The following is a 16,867-nucleotide window of genomic DNA, read 5'->3' on the forward strand; positions in this document are numbered from 1 at the left end:
ACCTATGGTGAAAACACTTGGTGACAAGAGGAAGTTGCAATATCAGAGATCAGCACCTGTTATGCCTCATCCACTCTGCCTGAAGCTAAAACGCTTGCTTTGCAGCCGAGAAGAGTCACTAAAGTGTTGTGGTTAACAGCAATGGGAGCACCTGACATCTCCAGGTAGTTTTGGGCACGTAGTGATCACCACCGCCAAAAGAGTTCTCAAGTTCCTCAGCGGGAGGAACAGCTCCAATGCATTAACGTTATAGGTGACTTATTCTTGAGCAACACCTTGAACTCGGCTTCTAGCATTTCCCTGACTCCTGTGATCCCAGCTCGCAAAGTAGAGCGACCAGAGCTTGCTGGATTTAGATCCTTTGCCTCGTCCAACCGTCAAGGTGAGCAAATCATCTCTGCCCATGAGCTCTATATCTCCGGTGTGAGTGCTCGTTGGACACTTTCTATGGCAGGCGCCCGAACACGTACCTTGTTCTGAAAGAAAAGCTGATGAAAGAACAGTCACTTGCACAAGTGTTTCATTACCACCTCCCCAAACTCAACACCTTCCATATTTTCCTGCTTAAGCGGTCGATGTACTTGCACTGCCACCACAACCTTATATACGGGAAGAATCGGTATCATTGCCATTCTCAGCTGGTCCAGAAGTTCAAATATGTGCGTCCTTAGATCGTTGCTGCCGCCAGTTTTTCCATCATCAAGGAGAAAGACTAAAATCGCAAGCAGCAAAGCACTTTTGAGGTGTTAGTAGTGGTAAGGGGAGTGGGAGGATGATACAGCCAAATATCATCTTGAGCACCCTTGAGGTCTCGACAAAGTGGAGGTTGCAAACCACTGGTCATGCTCGAGAAATCTGTTGAAGGATCTGTTCCAGCTTCTGCATCACCCTGGAGTTTCTACTCGACTTTCCAAACTCCGTAAAACCCTGGAGTTGTGCCTCAATCCGGAAGCTATGGTGCCTCAAAACCTGTCCTCGCGGCCTCAAAACTAGCTCGCTCCTTTCCTTTCAAGAATTTGCTCGTAGCACTGCTCAGGAACCTGTTAGAAGAGATAGCCTCCACCGCAGAGTGCAATACACGAAGGTGACCACATTGTCGTAAGCTTCTGGAATCCTCCGTAGCAGGCACGTCGGCCGAGCACCTGGACTCCTTCATTACCTCGTGAATCAGACGACGTTTCGAACGATCAGGCCTGTGAGCCTGGCACAGCCTGCCTCCGAGCTTTTTTCCCTTGCGAAGATGTCGAGATTTCCATGTCGAAGTCACAGTTTGGAGAAACTTCCGTCTCTGGCACCACGTCAAAGACTTCATACAAGTTTTCTGCCTATGATGGAAACAGTCGGTGACGAGAAGCTTTCAGCCAGAAGTTGCAACACCATACCAGCTTCAAGAGAACTACGCCTCATCCACTCTGCCTTGGTCAAACAGAGCAAAACCGTGTAAATCTTAGCGTCTGGAGAAAGCCTGTTTGAAAGCCTGACGGAACTAGAATAAGAGTACAGCCTTGTCCAGGTAGTTTGTATCCTTTGTCAACCTCGTTGTCTCTAAAGGACTGTTGGCCGAGAATTCGAACTGGATCGCCATCTTCCAAAGCCGGAACATTTCTCTCTGTAGTTGCCGAAAGCATACCTGCCGAGCTGGAGTAGATACATCTGTGAGTTCTCACGAATACCAGAGTTCCCGGCTTGCAGCAACTCTCTGGCCTGGCGATCCAGGCTCGCCTAGTAGCCACACATTGCACATATCCAGAGTGTGGAAAAGCAACTTGCTGAAGTCTGGATCAACGCTCGTCATCCCTGAGACCCTCCGCCTCGTCCAGCCGCTCGTAGCTAAGTCAAACCAACTGTTTGTAGCAAGCCAGCTGCTTCACCTCCCGCAACTTGCCACCGTAAAACTTCGTATCGAAGGCAGCTCCAATACTTCCGGTGTTTCATTTGACCGTGATGATCCTTGAGGGAAAATAAAACTATGTCGGCTTCAATTATCTGTCATGGTGACAGCGGCGAGAGCTTGCTGGATTTTTATCCTTTGCCTCACGGCTGTATGGGTGCTGCATACGCTGAAATGGCCTTGAAAATGCTAGCACACCTTTTGTTCACCACCACTTGTCATAATAATCGCCTTCTCAATTCCTGTTTTAAGTGTGTGTGTCAGTGACCGCTAAAAGGAGAAGAGAAAACAACAGAACAGAAAAACACAATTACCGGTGGCACAAAACAATGGTGTCTCAATGTCGCCCATGAATGTCAAGGGTGTTAACATTCTCGTTGGTGCTGCATCTAGCAGTTCTGCTGCTGCATAAGACGTCAAATCACCCTCGTTCTCTGAGCTCCCAAGTTGATCAGCTTCACGGATCTCCACAAAAACAGCACTATCTCCTTGCTCATCGCTCACCAATTCGGAAAAGTCGCTCCATCCGTCATCTATCGGCAGCTCTTCGATTTCTGGATATTTCTCCCAGCCATCCTCCAGGTCTCCAGCTGGCTCGTGCCGCATCAAATCTAAGCACTTTTCTCCTCCAGCGTCATTGAAGGCGGCATCCGAAAACTGCATAACACAAATTCAGGTATAACATCCATGAGAAACTGAAAAAGTACTTACGTGTCTTGAACCACGAACTTGGCGCTCGAAATCCTCGGAGGAGCAATCCGCCGCAATCGGTATCACCTCCAAGAAGTTGCCAGAGCTTTCAAGTTGATGAATGGATGGTGGCCTGCTCATTAAAATAGCACTGTTGTCTGACTGATCATCCAAGCTGGCCGCTTCTTGTTTTTCTAGAATGTTGTGACTTTCCCACTCATAGTTTTGCTGCTCGCTCGTGGCACTAAAAGGTGGAGCACCACGCCTTCGCAGCTCTTGTACCTGAGCTCGAAATTGGCCACCACGCAAAAGCCAAGCGTCTTTAAGGCCAGCGTATAGTTGCTGCATTCACGTATTAGAATAAAGATCCAAAAAACATTGACTGAAAATTATTAAATTCAAACGTACGTGTAAATTAAAATATTTCCAGCCACCTTTTGACGCGTGAATAAGATTAATAAACATGTAAAAGACCTCCTGCTCAATTCAGAGCTAAAATCCACAAGGAATTTGGAAAAGTACTTACATCTGTATAAGCATCGTGATCATCGGGGAGTGTCGATTCCAAAGCACGAAAGCTGCTATGCCACGGGAAAGTAAGCCCCGACACTGTCAAAACAGTTAAAAACAAAACAAAGGTAAAAAGAATGAGAAAAGCTTACTTGTCTTGAGCGTGATCTTGCTGATGTCGATGACACCAAACAACGAGCACACCCCTGCAAACCAATTGTCGTCAATTATCGTAAAGAACGAAAATCTGAAGTGCAGCTTACGATATGGTTCATAAAGTGACGCTCGCTCGATCAGTGATGGATAAATCGGCGCCTGGAGCTCAACACAAGTCCCGGAGGAAAGAGTGCCACAAAACCGTAAAGAGCATGGAGGGCTTTCATCATCGTTGAGCAGCAGCCGAGCACCAAGGAACCAAGGAGCTTCTTGTTTTCCTCGCTCAGGCACAATGTCGCGATGTACTTCCCGCTCGCAGATTGCTGGAACTTCAAACCAAAACACTTGATAAGGATGATGCAAACAAAAACATAAACAGCTTACAGCTAGTAGTATTGTAATCTCCTTGGAAGTTGACGCAGACTAGCTTGATAAGCAGTGGGGTGTTTGGAGGCTGCGGAATAACTGCGTTGAGTTTGAGCACCGCCAACTCAAACAGTGATATATAACTCGGCACCTGGAGCTCCACACAAGTCCACGAGGAAAGATCAGCAGAAAAGCGTGAACAGCATAGATTGTTGAGCAGCAGTGGAGCACCAGGCCGACCAGGAAGAGGGGCTTCCATGCCGCCGGTGATGCGAAGAACAGAACGAGCACCACTTGCCAGCTCCGGCAACGCAACCTATAGAAGCCAAGTGTTAAGTGTGGAGCCAGGAAAAGATAGACTTACATTTAGCGGAAAAGAGTATGCTGGACTCGGAACCACTGAGCCAAGGAATATGGAAAGTATTCTTACGCTAGAGTTGTAGGACTTCGAACCACATCCGGGAATTAAGCCGGGCTCACTAATCACCTGGAGCGTGAAGATTGCATTGCCCCGTGATCCCTTGATCATCACCGATTGACGCTGCAGAGGCATAAAGTCTTGGCCGTAGAGTTGTGAGACCGATATGTCTTGATTGAGGTCGAGGAATGTACACTTGGCTTCTCTTGTGTGCTTTACCAGCGTACGTGAAAACTGCATGGACAAAGAGATTAGAAAATGACTCCAAGTAGACTGGAAAGACGAGAAAGCTTACCTCATTGGACGTGTTGAGCACACCATCGTCATAACTCTGCTGCTGAAGCAAGATCATGAGCAAACACTGTAGCTGACCATAACCAAGACAAGCCATGGCCATGCGTGACTTCTGGATTGAGCTTGAGATAAGGAGCTCAGAGACAACCTCCAAGCGCTTGAGAAACTGCATCAGGTGTGTGTTAGTGACAATATGAAAAGCAGAGTGGGCTTACTTCATTGTCAGTCTCCAGCAGTAACTGCGGCTCAGAGCTCACGCTGGAGGCAGTCGTTATGTCGTGATGGCTTTGCTCTTGCTGCAGCTGACCAGGCATGAAAGCCGGAGGGGTCGCAAAGTCGAGCATTGTCAAAGGCAAACGAACTTCCGAGGTGATTGGAGGCTGTGGAACAACGCTCCGTGGCAGCTCAGCTAGATCAGTGTCAAGGGACCCGCTGTGAACCACTGGCATCATTCTTGAGCTCTGGAAGTCATGAACAACACCTGGCATCATTCTCGAGTTCTGGTAGTCCAGAAGGTCTATGAAAAAAAAGGAAACAAATCAAAGTCAGCCAGGCCTTGGAAGATAAACAAGAAAACTTACATTCGTAGTCACTGATGCGAGGAGCATAGAAGATTGGGTTATTACTCGACGGTCGTACAGCAGGAGTCCGGCCAAAGTCAATATTCCGAATCCCGGACACTGTAAACAGAGGTTTAGAAACAAGTGGAATAAAGGTCAACACCAAAACTAAACACCCTTTATAAAAAAAATGGAAAGTGCTTACTTGTCTTGAGCTTGAGCAAGTTGATGTCGATGCAGCAAAACGAGCACTCCCTGCTGGGCTGCGCGAAAGCTGTGAGTGTGGATTGTCGCCGCTGCGCGAAAACTCGTCGCCCCTTTGGCTGCTGCGTGTTGCGCTTCCAGAACTTGAAAACGAGGAGCGAGAGCACCAAGAACGAGAGCATGCCCAGCACCACAACGCACAGCACTAGCAGCTCCCAAAAGGACGGAGCCGCGGCTACGACAACTACTCCTTGGTAGTACCTTGGATTCGCGATGCGCCTCGCCATTTCTCGCCCTCCTCCCGAAATGAAAGGTATATGCCTAGAATAAAATTAGGGTTTCCATTAGGGTCGGCTGTAAAAATATAAACCCCTTTTTTTTCAAATTTAAGACAAATTAAAGAACACAAGTTATAATATTACTAATAGAGTTTGCTAAATTTAGTAGTGTATACAAAGAAATAAACGTGCACAATTTTTTTCCTATTATTGAAACCTTAAAAATTAACAAAATAGTGTTATTAAAGTAGAAAACCTCTAAAAGATACACGTTTTTGTTTCCAAATAAGCCAAGAAAAAGCTAAAACTTAATATTGATAAGACCAAAAATGCAAGGAGCCCATGCGATTCATCGTCCAAATGTATGGCATGGAAAGTGTGGAAGCATGGCCGATGCAGAGCTCACCTTCTAAGATCATAATCTCTTCTCTCCACCTCGATGGATCAAGCACATGACGTGCTGCTGTGGAACACAATGGGGACTGGGGATATTGTTGAGGCGATGAAAATTTTCCAGGAGATTCCTTGCAAGGATGCGGTACCATGGAGCGAGATCGTCCAAGCGCACACACACGCTGGGGATCTGGGTAGTGCGCTTCTAATGCCACAACGAAGAAGCATCCTAGTGAGGACGCTTGGTCGTTATAGATCTTCCAAGAATCTCATCTTCTTGGTTGCAACGGAACTCAACCTTCCAAATCTTCCGGATAGATCTTCAAATTCTTTGCAAGATAAATTATTCATAAATGATATAAATTAATGTTAATATGGTTATTGGATAGTTTCAACTTACAATGATCAATGGATGAGGAAGACCATGCAAGTCTAGTGTGAATTAGAGGTGCTAGATCGTCCTAGACCCTCTTTATAAACCCCTCTCGGCAGTGTCTCAGGTCAAAGATAGTTCTTCATCGTTTCTCTCATTCCATGGCAGCAACAATGTTGGCAATTCTCATCGCCATCTTCGTCTTTGCATGCTCGCCACCCCCACTCGTCCTTGCTGCCGACAAGGACATGCTCCAGGACGTCTGTGTCGCGGACAACAACAACACTATCACCATCAATGGCAAGGTATGCAAGCCCATGGTAGCGGTGGTAGCCGAGGACTTCAAGTCGGGCTTGCTCAGGAACCCGGGCAACACCAGCAACAGGCTCGGCTCCGCAGTCACCGCTGCAAACGTTGGCAATTTCCCTGGGCTCAACACTCTGGGTGTCTCGTTTGCCCGCCTCGACTATGCTCCCGGCGGTGTCAACCCCCCACACGTTCACCCCCGGGGCACCGAGGTCCTCTTCCTCGTCCAGGGAACTCTGTTCGTGGGCTTTGTCACCACCGCACCGGATAACCGGCTCTTCGCGCAGACAATCAATCCCGGCGAGCTCTTCGTCTTCCCTCGAGGACTGGTTCACTTCCAGATCAACACTGGCAGAGAGCCCGCGGTGGCGGTGGCCGGGTTCAACTCGCAGAACCCCGGAGTCTCCCAGGTTGCCAAGGCCGTGTTTGGCTCGAACCCGCCTATCTTGGACGCTGTCATTGAGAGGACGTTCCAGATCGATAATGCTCTTGTGCAGAGGCTCCGGGAGCTCGTGAGCATGACGTAGAGCATCGTTTTCGATGGATTTTGTTGTTTCTTTTGATTAATAACTTCAAAGGTTTTGTTGATGTACTCGATTATGGATGAAGCTTTTCTCCGATCTTGAGCAGATTCGGCGGTTTTAATTATTAGTGAAAACATGGAATTAATTTAAGGAAAACCTTATAAATATCCTTTTAGGTTTTAATTTGATAAATTACTACATCTGAAAATAGCTAAATTTAAGCATTTGAAATTTTGTCATATTCTCATTGACATAATAGAGTTTTCATGGTGGCACTTAAACATACTCTAATTAATTTTAATGATTATGTCACATTTCAAAAATTAAACCAACGAATAATATGGTTTTCCTCAATCCAATGGCTTAAAATTAAGTAATGTTTAAACTTGATTTATTTGCAAATTCAGAATTAATCATAACCATAAAATTTTTTACCTCGGCTTTAGCAATAATATGTATTTATACTTATATTTATATTTGTGTAAGTACTAAAACTCTCAATTATTATCATTAGTGTTTTAAAATATAAATATATATTTTAAAATAAAATTAGAAATCTATTATTATTAGTATTGGAAACTCAAATAACATCATTAACTCATACGTTTAAATGTTCAAGCGCATATAAAGGAGTGGGATCTTCTTGATAAACTTTATGACTTTGAGTTAGTGATTAATAATAATATTTCAGAATATAATTAATATTTATGATTTAAAATAATTATATCGATTTAGCTGAAATTATTATGGATGTTCAATATTATTATTCTGGTTTGATTAAGCAAAAACCTGTGAGGTATGAACATAGGCAAGGATATTCTAGGATATTCTACCATCTAACAGTTGTTAATATTTTAGATTATTTTGTCTTTATCATTTAAAGAAAAGTATATAATTAAAACTATTATAATAAATTTTTACATATAATGTAACATAACTTTCTTTTATTGAATTAAAATAAATTATAATGCTAATGGAAAATTTATAGAAATTACTTATATAATAAATTGAATAACAAATAAATTGTTATTACATAATATTAAATTTAATTTTTATACACCAATAAAATCATGGGTAAAAATTAGTATATATTAGGTTTACAACTCAAAAATATTTAAACATGATTTATTTGTGTTCAAATATCTACAACTAGTTAAATAGTTATGTATAAATAGTAATATTAATTAATTAATTAAATAATAATATAGTTTAACATATATAGAAACAAAGAGGCATTATAAAGAAAAAATATAAATAAAGATTAAAATTTCAAATTATAGATTTTGGGTGTTTGTTAGAAGTTGGCAACTGGTATGAAACAAACTTCAAATCTGAGTAAAGTTTGAAAATTTTAACCATAACTCTAGAATTGTGCAAATGCTAAAATAAATAAATTTTTCATTAATAAAAATTCACTATGAAGTTTAATATAGTGAATGATACCAAAATAAATTCATTAGGAATAACTATGATATATTTACTTTTAGCTCCATACCTGAAGTAGAAAATATTGTTGAATCCTAGTGGCTTATAAATTTTTGTTGATAATTGTTTAAAAAATTTAATTTAAGTAATATAGCTTAGAAAAAGTGAGAATAAAGTAATTTTTTGAAGCTCATAAATATTATGGTTTATTTTGAATAAACTAATATCCTTACAGTAAATTTTATCTTTAAAAATAGCTAAGTATTATTAATATAGAGAATAGAAATTTATTACCTTAAATATAAATTTTGACTATAATAAATCTTTTATATATCTTGAGTAGTTTAATGGGTTTTAATTTTAAACAAAAAACAATTGTGTATTTACAAAGGCGTGTTTTTTTTTGAGAATATATTTACCTTTTTACTTCAAATCTTTTAAAATAAATAAAACATTCACTGCCTTTTGATTTAGGTTAGTAATTCTAAAAATTTGATTACAACATTGATTTGATTAAATAATTCTATTTACCTCTTTATATAAAACTTTATTAAGCATTATTTTACTAAAGTAATTAGCTCAGAGGGGATCAATTGGCTTTAACAAAATTTTTGAAGTTGTTTTGGAAGCTTCCCCAACAAAAAGTATTCTATATTATATTTAATAAAATTAAGGTTGTGAAAAATAAATGTTTTATAAAATGAATTGACCTTTCATTACATTTCATTTTGTATGTTTTTCAACTTACACCTAAAGATGTGTTTTTAAAACTCAAGGCTTATAATTCAAACTTTAAAATGCATTTTGATATTCATGAATTTTTAGAAAGTTTAGAAATGTGTTATTTGAGAGTTTGTTTCATACACACTATTTTTACTACACTCAATTGATCTGCTTTTCCAAGCATAAAGTTCACAAAAAGTTACCATCACCAAGAAGAATAAAGAAAAATATTCCAACAAAATGCTATCAACAATATTTGAGAAATACTTTAACAGGATATTTGTCTGTGAAAATTTAAAACATCCACGAAGTTACTCATAACCAACTTTGTAGGTCATGAAAGGGAAATGATGTGTCAAACATATTAAGCATGGGATAGACAAAGCATCAGGCTTGAAACGTATTAGACAATCGCAGGCCTCAATTGTGTTCATCATTTGGAAGAGTTTGATGATCCTTGCCTGCTCCTTAAAAATGCCCATCTGAGATAAATGCTTTGCTTGAAGTATTCAGCATAGACCTGCCTTCTTGGGACGTGTCCCCATGCTTTTCCTTGCTGCTAAACACAAGAAATAAATCTCGAGAGCATATTAGCATTACCCCAAACCTCGCCATCATGGAGAGAACCACGTTTATCCAAATGCTATTTAACTCGCCTTGTTTTTAAATTTTAGGGCTCCATTTCTAATCGCTATGGCGCCTGTGGCTGCTCTTCGTTTGCATCCCGGCGTCTTGATTCATGCCGCGGGAGCTGCCGCTCCATCAGTGAAGCCCGGCCGCGGCGCATTTGGAGCTGGGGAGCGCAAATGCGGGAGGGTGTTCTCGCAGGGGCGGGATTCCGGGAATGGATACTTCAGGGCCAGGGCCGAGATCCAAAGCTCGGAATCGCTCACGGGTGTTGTGTTCCAGCCCTTTGCCGAGGTCCAGGAAGCCCTGTCGGAGGTCTCCTTGTCCAAATCGGTGTCGCTCGCGCGCCAGCGCTTCTCTCAAGCCTGTGAAGCTGCTATCAACGATCAAATCAAGTAAGCCTCTCTCTCTTTTTCGATTTTCTATGGCGAGAGAGCTTTGATTTTCTCTTCTAGCGTTGAGTACAATGTCTCTTACATCTACCATGCGTTGTTTGCGTACTTCGATCGGGACAACGTTGGGCTTCCAGGCATGGCAAAGTACGTGTCCTATACAACTTTGTGGTATCCATCTTTTAGCAAAACTTTACAGGTACTTTAAGAATGCTAGTGAAGAGGAGAGGGAGCACGCCGAGACTTTGATGAAGTACCAGGTAACAAAGCCTGGAAATCGAAGAGCTTTCGCTAATGCTTTGTTTACTAGAATAGAACTTGCGAGGTGGAAGGGTGAAGCTACAAACAATACTACCGCCCGAGATGGAGTTTGACAACGCAGAGAAAGGAGATGCTCTATATGGTAGAATCGAGAAAACCCTCCAACACAAGTAACTCCAGTGATGTTTTTCTACTGCAGCTATGGAGCTCGCACTAGCTCTGGAAAAGCTCACGAACGAGAAACTTCTGGCCTTACACAGAGTATCGCCAAGCCCATCTCTCTCGACTTGTGATAGACCTTGATCCTTTGATCGTTTGAAGGTTGCAAGTGAGAATGACGACCCCCAAATGGCCGACTTCGTCGAGAGCAGCTTCCTCACCGAGCAAGTAAGTTTGTCTAGATTTTGCTCCAATCTCGATCGAAAACAATGGCTTCTCTTCCAGGTGGAGAGCATAAAAAAAATCTCGGAGTACGTGAGCCAGCTCCGAAGAACAGGCCAAGGACATGGTATGGATCAAAGTTTTTTATTTTCTCTCGACTTACATTTGATTTTTTTTATGTAGGGGTGTACCACTTTGATCTCCATCTCCAAAATGTCGACATAGAAGAGACAGTGTAGAAGAGGCGCATTAGTGATGACGTGGCACTATGATGACGTGAAAGGAATAAAACCGGAACCAAATTTCTAGGGTTAGGTTGTGGGAAGAAGAAGAAGATGAGTGGCCATATTGCGCAGGATTGGGAGCCCGTGGTGATCAGGAAGAAGGGGGTCACTGCCGGGCAGCGGCGCGATGAGAAGGCCGTGAACGAGGCGCGTCGCAGTGGCGGCCCGATCGAGACGATTAAGAAGTGTAAGCGATTGGATTGCTTCAGAGGTCGATTGGTGAGATATTTTGTTCTAATCTTCGTCTGTTCCAGTCAATGCGGGGTCGAACAAGGCAGCGACAAGCACGCCGGGAATTAACACCAAGAAGCTCGATGACGAGACCGAGGAGCTCGCCCGTAAGCTAGAGAATCCAAATCCATTGGCTTTGTGTTCTAAAACTGGACGACGCAGACGAGCGCGTTCCGACTGACCTGAAGAAGAACATCATGCAAGCCCGGACGGAGAAGAAACTGACACAGGCACAGCTTGCACAGGTTTGGATGATTGATTCTTTGGTTTTTTCTTTTTGGCTGATTTGTTTTCCTTGTTGGTTTGCTTGGTCCAGCTGATCAACGAGAAGCCTCAGGTCATCCAAGAGTATGAATCGGGAAAAGCCATCCCCAACCAGCAGATCATCTCCAAGCTCGAGCGCGCGCTGGGAGCCAAGCTTAGAAACAAGAAGTGAGTAGTTTCTCTTATTTCCTCTTGTGAAAGTGTCGTAACTGTCGTCGTTGCGAACAAAACTATGCTTTTACAAACAACGTTTGGAGGCCCCAAACTTGTAAATTACATGGTGGTGGTCTGGCGCTGTACAAACGAAACTCTAGCAGCCGCAGAAACCAAGTCGAGAAGAAGAGATCTGCGCTACTGGTTTTCCGGAAGAAAGAATCGGTCGAAGCTCTCGCAGCACGAAGACTTACAGGTGAAGTAGAAGATGGCACTGGGGATTGAATTAAACAGGTAGAGGAACGAGTACATGCCCACGAGCAGCGGCATCTCCCAGAGCTTGGAGGAGAGATCGATGGCATACTTGTAGCCGGGAACTCCGACGACGCGGTACTGGAAGAGGCTGTCGATCGAAGCGGTGGCGGCCGTGGCGATGATGAAGAGCAGCAGGCCGACTTGGGTCCGTCCCCGGAGTATGAGGATGGCCTTCATCAGCGCGGCCCGGCCCTGGATATCTTCCAGCATCGAGATGGTGATGGAGAGATTGGAGATGATCACCAGGTGGGCGAAGAGCAGCGAGAAGGCCAGGCAGATGGTGGCGACGATGAGGAAGAGTATGTCGACCGAGAGGCCGAGAGCTTGGAAGAAGGTGGTGACGACGACGAGGAGGGAGAGGATGAGCGTGGTGCATGCGAGCATCACAGCGCAGATCCAGAGATACGTGGCGATTGCGCGGAGGCAAACTTTGAGCGCCGCCGCGCGGAGGAAGCTATGGAGGTGGAACTTGCGCGAGGAGTAGAGGAGCGCCACTGCCCAGGAGATGGTGGCGCGCGCTGGGATGGCGAGGGTGATGTAGAAGGGGAGCTGGAAGGCGTGGGAGACGAGGTTGTCGACGAGCTTGAAGCAGGCGGCGCGGTAGGATGGGAGGAACCAGACGCCGCCGCGGGTGGCGAGAGCGCTGGCCTCGATCCGCGCGGCCCAATTCTCCACCACCGGGGACGTGATCCAGGCCTGGGAGAGCACGACGATGGAGAATGGCGTGGCGAGGAGCGCCGCGACCCAGAAGAAGAGCGAGGAGATTGCTCGCAGCGCTGCCACTGATTCCTTTATGATATCCAGCGCGCCCAGGCAGTGGATTTCCTCGGGGCCGCGAGCGCCCATGATCCGGCGCTTGCTGGATGGAGCTGAGCTGGGCTTCACATTCTCGTGATCTTCAATGGAGGATGACCTAATTACCTCGTCGCTGGGCAGTCGATTATCCATTCGTTGGCGCTCCAGCGCGAGTGAGATCGCGACTGCCTACCGCGATTTCCACTGTTAACCTAGCTCCAGCCCAAGAACAGGGGACCTGTACGGCGGCAAGATTATTGCACGGAATTACGGTGAGAATATCGTACGGTTTCGAGAGAGTGGATTCCTGTACGGGTGATGACGCGGCAAAGCACCAAAACCAAGCAACCAACCAAAAATTTTTGAGATAGCGTGGCGTTGAGATTTCTAAGGTTGACCGAGAAATACTTTTTAAAATGCTGTGATTGGAAATGTGGTCTACCAACCAGTGGCGGCCCGTGCCCCAAGAAGGAGCGCAACGTGCGGTCGCAAATGGGCCGTTCGAGCTCATCCCACGGCCCAGATCCGTGCGGTGATTTTTAATTTTTTCACCTACCCCGGCTTGCATTACCATTACCACAGTAGATGGAAAGCAAATATTTACCGCGGGTGTGGGGCATTTGTGTGTTGCTGTGCTTATTGCGCGCATATGCCCTTGCCTGCATTGCGCGGCTAGCGATAGTTCCAGCAGCGGCGGCAAAGAAGCGCGATCCTTGCCCTAGCGCGCATCCGCGGCGGCGGCACGCATCCAAGGCGCCGGCCAGCGACCGGGATCGACATCGAAATTCTCAGGTCAGGGCTTGGATCGTAGCTCCGGGGATGGATTCCGGGGGTTAGGGATTGCTGCTGGCTATGCGGCGGCTGCGCCGGCTTGGCGACACTGAGATCAATGGTGCGGAGCCACGGCTGGCAGCTGCCTGCGCACGGGTTTCAGGTAAATATGGCGCCGTGGAATTCGACCAACTGAGCGAGCTCTTTTTGCAGGTTGTGGCGATCACTGTGTTCTTCCTCCTCGTAGTCGCGTATTTCGTGTTTTTCGCGCCTTTCATTGGGCCCAATCCGTGGCAGTATATCGTAATTGGGTTTTACTCGATCTTGGTGAGTCTTTCTTCGCAATTTCTCACTCTTGGAATTTGTAAGCGCTCAATTTCGTTAACTTTGCAGGCACTTGTGGTGTTCTTTCTTTACGTCAGATGCACAGGAATCAATCCTGCGGACTCCGGAGTTTTTGTTGGCCAGAGATTTCCCGAGCAGAATGAGTTGAAAGGGCTGGTCTCGGAGTCATCCGGAAGTGTGGTTCACAGACATGGAGTGTCGGAAGTTCCCTCCGGTGTCGAGGACAACAGAGAAAGAGGGCTGCTGTCAGTTTGCTGCGGCCTGATCTGTGGCTGCCTTGTTTTGCCGGATAACTGGTGGAAGCAAGAGCCATTGCCTACGCAACTGGACGAAGATGTCCTTTACTGCACACTATGTAACGCAGAGGTTTGAGTTCTTTCCGTGAGTATGTCGACATTGATTTGATAAGTTTGGTTTATCTCACGCAGGTTCATAAGTTCAGCAAGCATTGTCGAAGCTGTGATAAGTGTGTTGATGGATTCGATCACCATTGTCGTGTAAGTTTTCATTCAAGCAGATGTAATATTTTTGTACTGACAGTTTTGCTTTCAGTGGTTGAATAATTGCGTCGGTAAGAAGAACTATCCAAGTTTTGTAGCGCTTATGGCAGCAAGTCTTATCTTGGTATCGTGTATTTCTGTTTTGAAGGAAATATCCTGCTTCTAATCTACTTTTAGACGCGCGCAGCTTATTTTGCAGTGGGGATCCGGTATTGCTGTCCTTGTGCGGTGTTTTGTTCACGAGGAAGATACGAAAAGCGAGATTGTAACGAAACTTGGGAATGGATTTACGCGAGCGCCCTTTGCAGCAGTTGTGGTAAGCCGTCATGGTTTATTTCGTCTATCAACAAAGTCAATGTTTGCCTTGCTAGGCAACGTGTACTCTGGTTTCTGTACTAGCGTCAGTTCCCCTCGGCGAGCTTTTCTTTTTCCACGTTATACTCATGAGAAAGGTGTGTTGTGCGCGCAATCTGGTTCAGTGCTTAGTCTTTTATTTTTGTCCAGGGAATTACAACATATGAGTACGTCGTAGCGATGAGAGCGCAAAACGAGCAACAAGGGCCATCCGTGGAAGGAGAAGCACTAAGTGCTCCATCATCACCAGGAAGTTCAACCGCGACTGGGATAACGGGCTCCAGCTCCCTGGGACTTCAATACAGGGGTGCCTGGTGTACGCCGCCAAGAGTCTTCATTGATCACCAGGTACGTTTATCTGCTGTCGTGCGCTGTAGTTTATTCCATTTTTTCTCCTTGTTTTGATTTAGGACGAAGTTATTCCACATCTAGAGCCAGGAAGAGTACCGTCAACCGTTGATCCTGATTCTGTTCCGAAGCTGGACAAGAAGTCTCAGAAACCACAAGTGAGGATAAGTGCATGGAAGCTGGCAAAGCTGAATCCAACTGAAGCTGCCAAGGCCGCAGCAAAAGCCAGGGAAACCTCGTCGGTTATAAAGCAGATACCAGGCAAAGGGGTAGAGATGGACTACAGTTCAAGCGATGTAGGCAGCAGCAGAAGCAGTGCCAGTACCGACTTTGCTACAATGCGTGGGAAAAGAGCTGACGAGGGGCGGTTTTCGGCCTCGAAACTTGTCGTGCCGCGCCCAAGGGAGGAATACAACATCCACTTCGATTCGGGAGACAACGTGACCTCGAGCAGAAGCAGCATCAGCAGTCCCAGGCATGTCTTGAACGACTCGGACGGATTGAGTCCTCTACCTTCGAAGCCGAACTATGCTCCAACCAGCACACTGCGCCTGTCAACTCCTCGCTCACTCGGATCAACACAAGAATCTACGGTTCGTACCTCCAACGTGAGACCCTTCACTCGTCCTCAGCGGTACACACTTTGGGGGGCTGGGAAATATGGTGGGAATGATTCTTCGAGCCTGGATAGCTTAGAGGACAGGGCGTCGGGATTCCTGGGTAGACCAAAGGGTGGTGACGGGAAAGCGAGTCCGGGGAAGAAGAACTCCGTGTTCTCTTACATCAGGCAGGCATGGCCGGAGGTATCGGTTCCTGCCTCGTCCTACGATATAGAAAGCGGGCAAAGAACAGCACGCCCAGCGTTCGTCCCAGCCACAGAGAGCACGTCAAACCTTCCAAGCACAGTGCGAAAGGCTCAAGACGCTCCTCTCCGGAAGGCTGACGACCTCTTGTACCCGGAGAACAGCATTTTCTTCGGTGGACCTCTTCACGTCCCGGGCACAGGGAAGCCGAGCTCTCAGCAGCATCAGCAGCAGCAGCAGCAGGAGCAACAACAGCATCAAACGACGCGTTTCAATGCTGCTCCCAGATCGGCCACCGAGTCGGCAGTTTTCCAGTCGGGTAGGCAGCCTTTTCGGGGATCAGCAGCTCGATCGTATTCTCCAGTTTTTGCCCCTCGGCTTTTCAATCCGGGAGGTGGAGGCTATCCTCCGGCAACTTGATGGGTTCTTTGCGGCAGGGGGGACTTTGAGTTTGGGGAGTTTTCGGGATTTTTTTTAAAGGCAAGTGTTTTGCTCTCGTTGATTAGATTCCTCGTTGTTTGATTCGAGTAGCTGTTAGATAGTTTAGGACGAGATGATGGGAACTCACGAACTGCTTGATTTGTTTTTGCTTTTTCTTTGCAGGTGTCTGATGGCCCTCGTGAAGACGACGTTCTTTTCACATTCTCGCAGTTATATGAGATGTTCAAATGACGTGTAGGGAGTTCTAGATGACTCAGGTCTGTGTACATTTCATTCATGCAGCGAACTAATTTGATAGTGGAACTTTTCCAAGCTTTTATTATCACTAATTTGATAGTGGAACTTTTCCAAGCTTTTATACCAGTTTCTCGAGCAGATGCAAAATCGTTGTTTTTGTGAAGATAAAGCTCGGCTATGAAATCCAGACATGAATGGGAATACTTCCGATGGATTTGCTTGGAGCTCCATAACTAAAGAGCATCTCTCGCAAA

At 45.5% G+C, this 16,867-nt stretch overlaps 5 protein-coding genes across 6 annotated transcripts; 4 read left to right on the top strand and 1 right to left on the bottom strand.

The window, feature by feature from the left end:
* Positions 1-1,951: 1,951 nt before the first annotated feature.
* Positions 1,952-5,387, bottom strand: LOC9655017. Its single transcript, XM_024669666.1, has 13 exons — positions 5,091-5,387; positions 4,907-5,005; positions 4,541-4,842; positions 4,327-4,491; positions 3,978-4,265; positions 3,632-3,929; positions 3,355-3,576; positions 3,244-3,297; positions 3,108-3,190; positions 2,990-3,058; positions 2,603-2,923; positions 2,206-2,548; positions 1,952-2,133 (listed from the first exon to the last, which is right to left on the bottom strand). The coding sequence occupies exons 1-13, from the start codon at positions 5,374-5,376 to the stop codon at positions 2,081-2,083; spliced, it is 2,583 nt and encodes an 860-aa protein (XP_024525434.1). The 5' UTR covers positions 5,377-5,387; the 3' UTR covers positions 1,952-2,080.
* A 907-nt stretch (positions 5,388-6,294) lies between these two features.
* Positions 6,295-6,966, top strand: LOC112344635 (putative germin-like protein 2-1). The gene has a single exon (XM_024669765.1). The coding sequence runs from the start codon at positions 6,295-6,297 to the stop codon at positions 6,964-6,966; it is 672 nt and encodes a 223-aa protein (XP_024525533.1).
* A 2,833-nt stretch (positions 6,967-9,799) lies between these two features.
* On the top strand, positions 9,800-11,086 carry LOC9659635 (ferritin-2, chloroplastic). The gene is made up of 8 exons (XM_002964656.2): positions 9,800-10,133; positions 10,194-10,277; positions 10,330-10,390; positions 10,446-10,533; positions 10,591-10,652; positions 10,713-10,778; positions 10,836-10,899; positions 10,956-11,086. Exons 1-8 carry the CDS (start codon positions 9,805-9,807, stop codon positions 11,009-11,011), a joined length of 810 nt encoding a protein of 269 aa, XP_002964702.2. The 5' UTR covers positions 9,800-9,804; the 3' UTR covers positions 11,012-11,086.
* Positions 11,041-11,827, top strand: LOC9655018 (multiprotein-bridging factor 1a). Its single transcript, XM_002964657.2, has 4 exons — positions 11,041-11,243; positions 11,311-11,394; positions 11,450-11,532; positions 11,604-11,827. Exons 1-4 carry the CDS (start codon positions 11,108-11,110, stop codon positions 11,721-11,723), a joined length of 423 nt encoding a protein of 140 aa, XP_002964703.1. The 5' UTR covers positions 11,041-11,107; the 3' UTR covers positions 11,724-11,827.
* A 1,607-nt stretch (positions 11,828-13,434) lies between these two features.
* LOC9659636 (protein S-acyltransferase 21) lies at positions 13,435-16,732 on the top strand. 2 transcript variants are annotated; one of them, XR_002991743.1, is made up of 10 exons: positions 13,435-13,748; positions 13,799-13,912; positions 13,979-14,296; positions 14,359-14,427; positions 14,483-14,554; positions 14,618-14,746; positions 14,802-14,882; positions 14,935-15,132; positions 15,195-16,415; positions 16,539-16,732. XR_002991743.1 is itself a non-coding variant. In XM_002964658.2 (9 exons), exons 1-9 carry the CDS (start codon positions 13,704-13,706, stop codon positions 16,353-16,355), a joined length of 2,187 nt encoding a protein of 728 aa, XP_002964704.2. In that variant the 5' UTR covers positions 13,435-13,703; the 3' UTR covers positions 16,356-16,732. The 2 variants fall into 2 exon arrangements, 1 of the variants encoding a protein (XP_002964704.2); XM_002964658.2 differs by having other exon boundaries at positions 15,195-16,732.
* Positions 16,733-16,867: the final 135 nt, after the last annotated feature.

Source organism: Selaginella moellendorffii, unplaced genomic scaffold, assembly GCF_000143415.4.
Source record: "Selaginella moellendorffii unplaced genomic scaffold, v1.0 SELMOscaffold_5, whole genome shotgun sequence".
Taxonomy (NCBI): domain Eukaryota; kingdom Viridiplantae; phylum Streptophyta; class Lycopodiopsida; order Selaginellales; family Selaginellaceae; genus Selaginella; species Selaginella moellendorffii.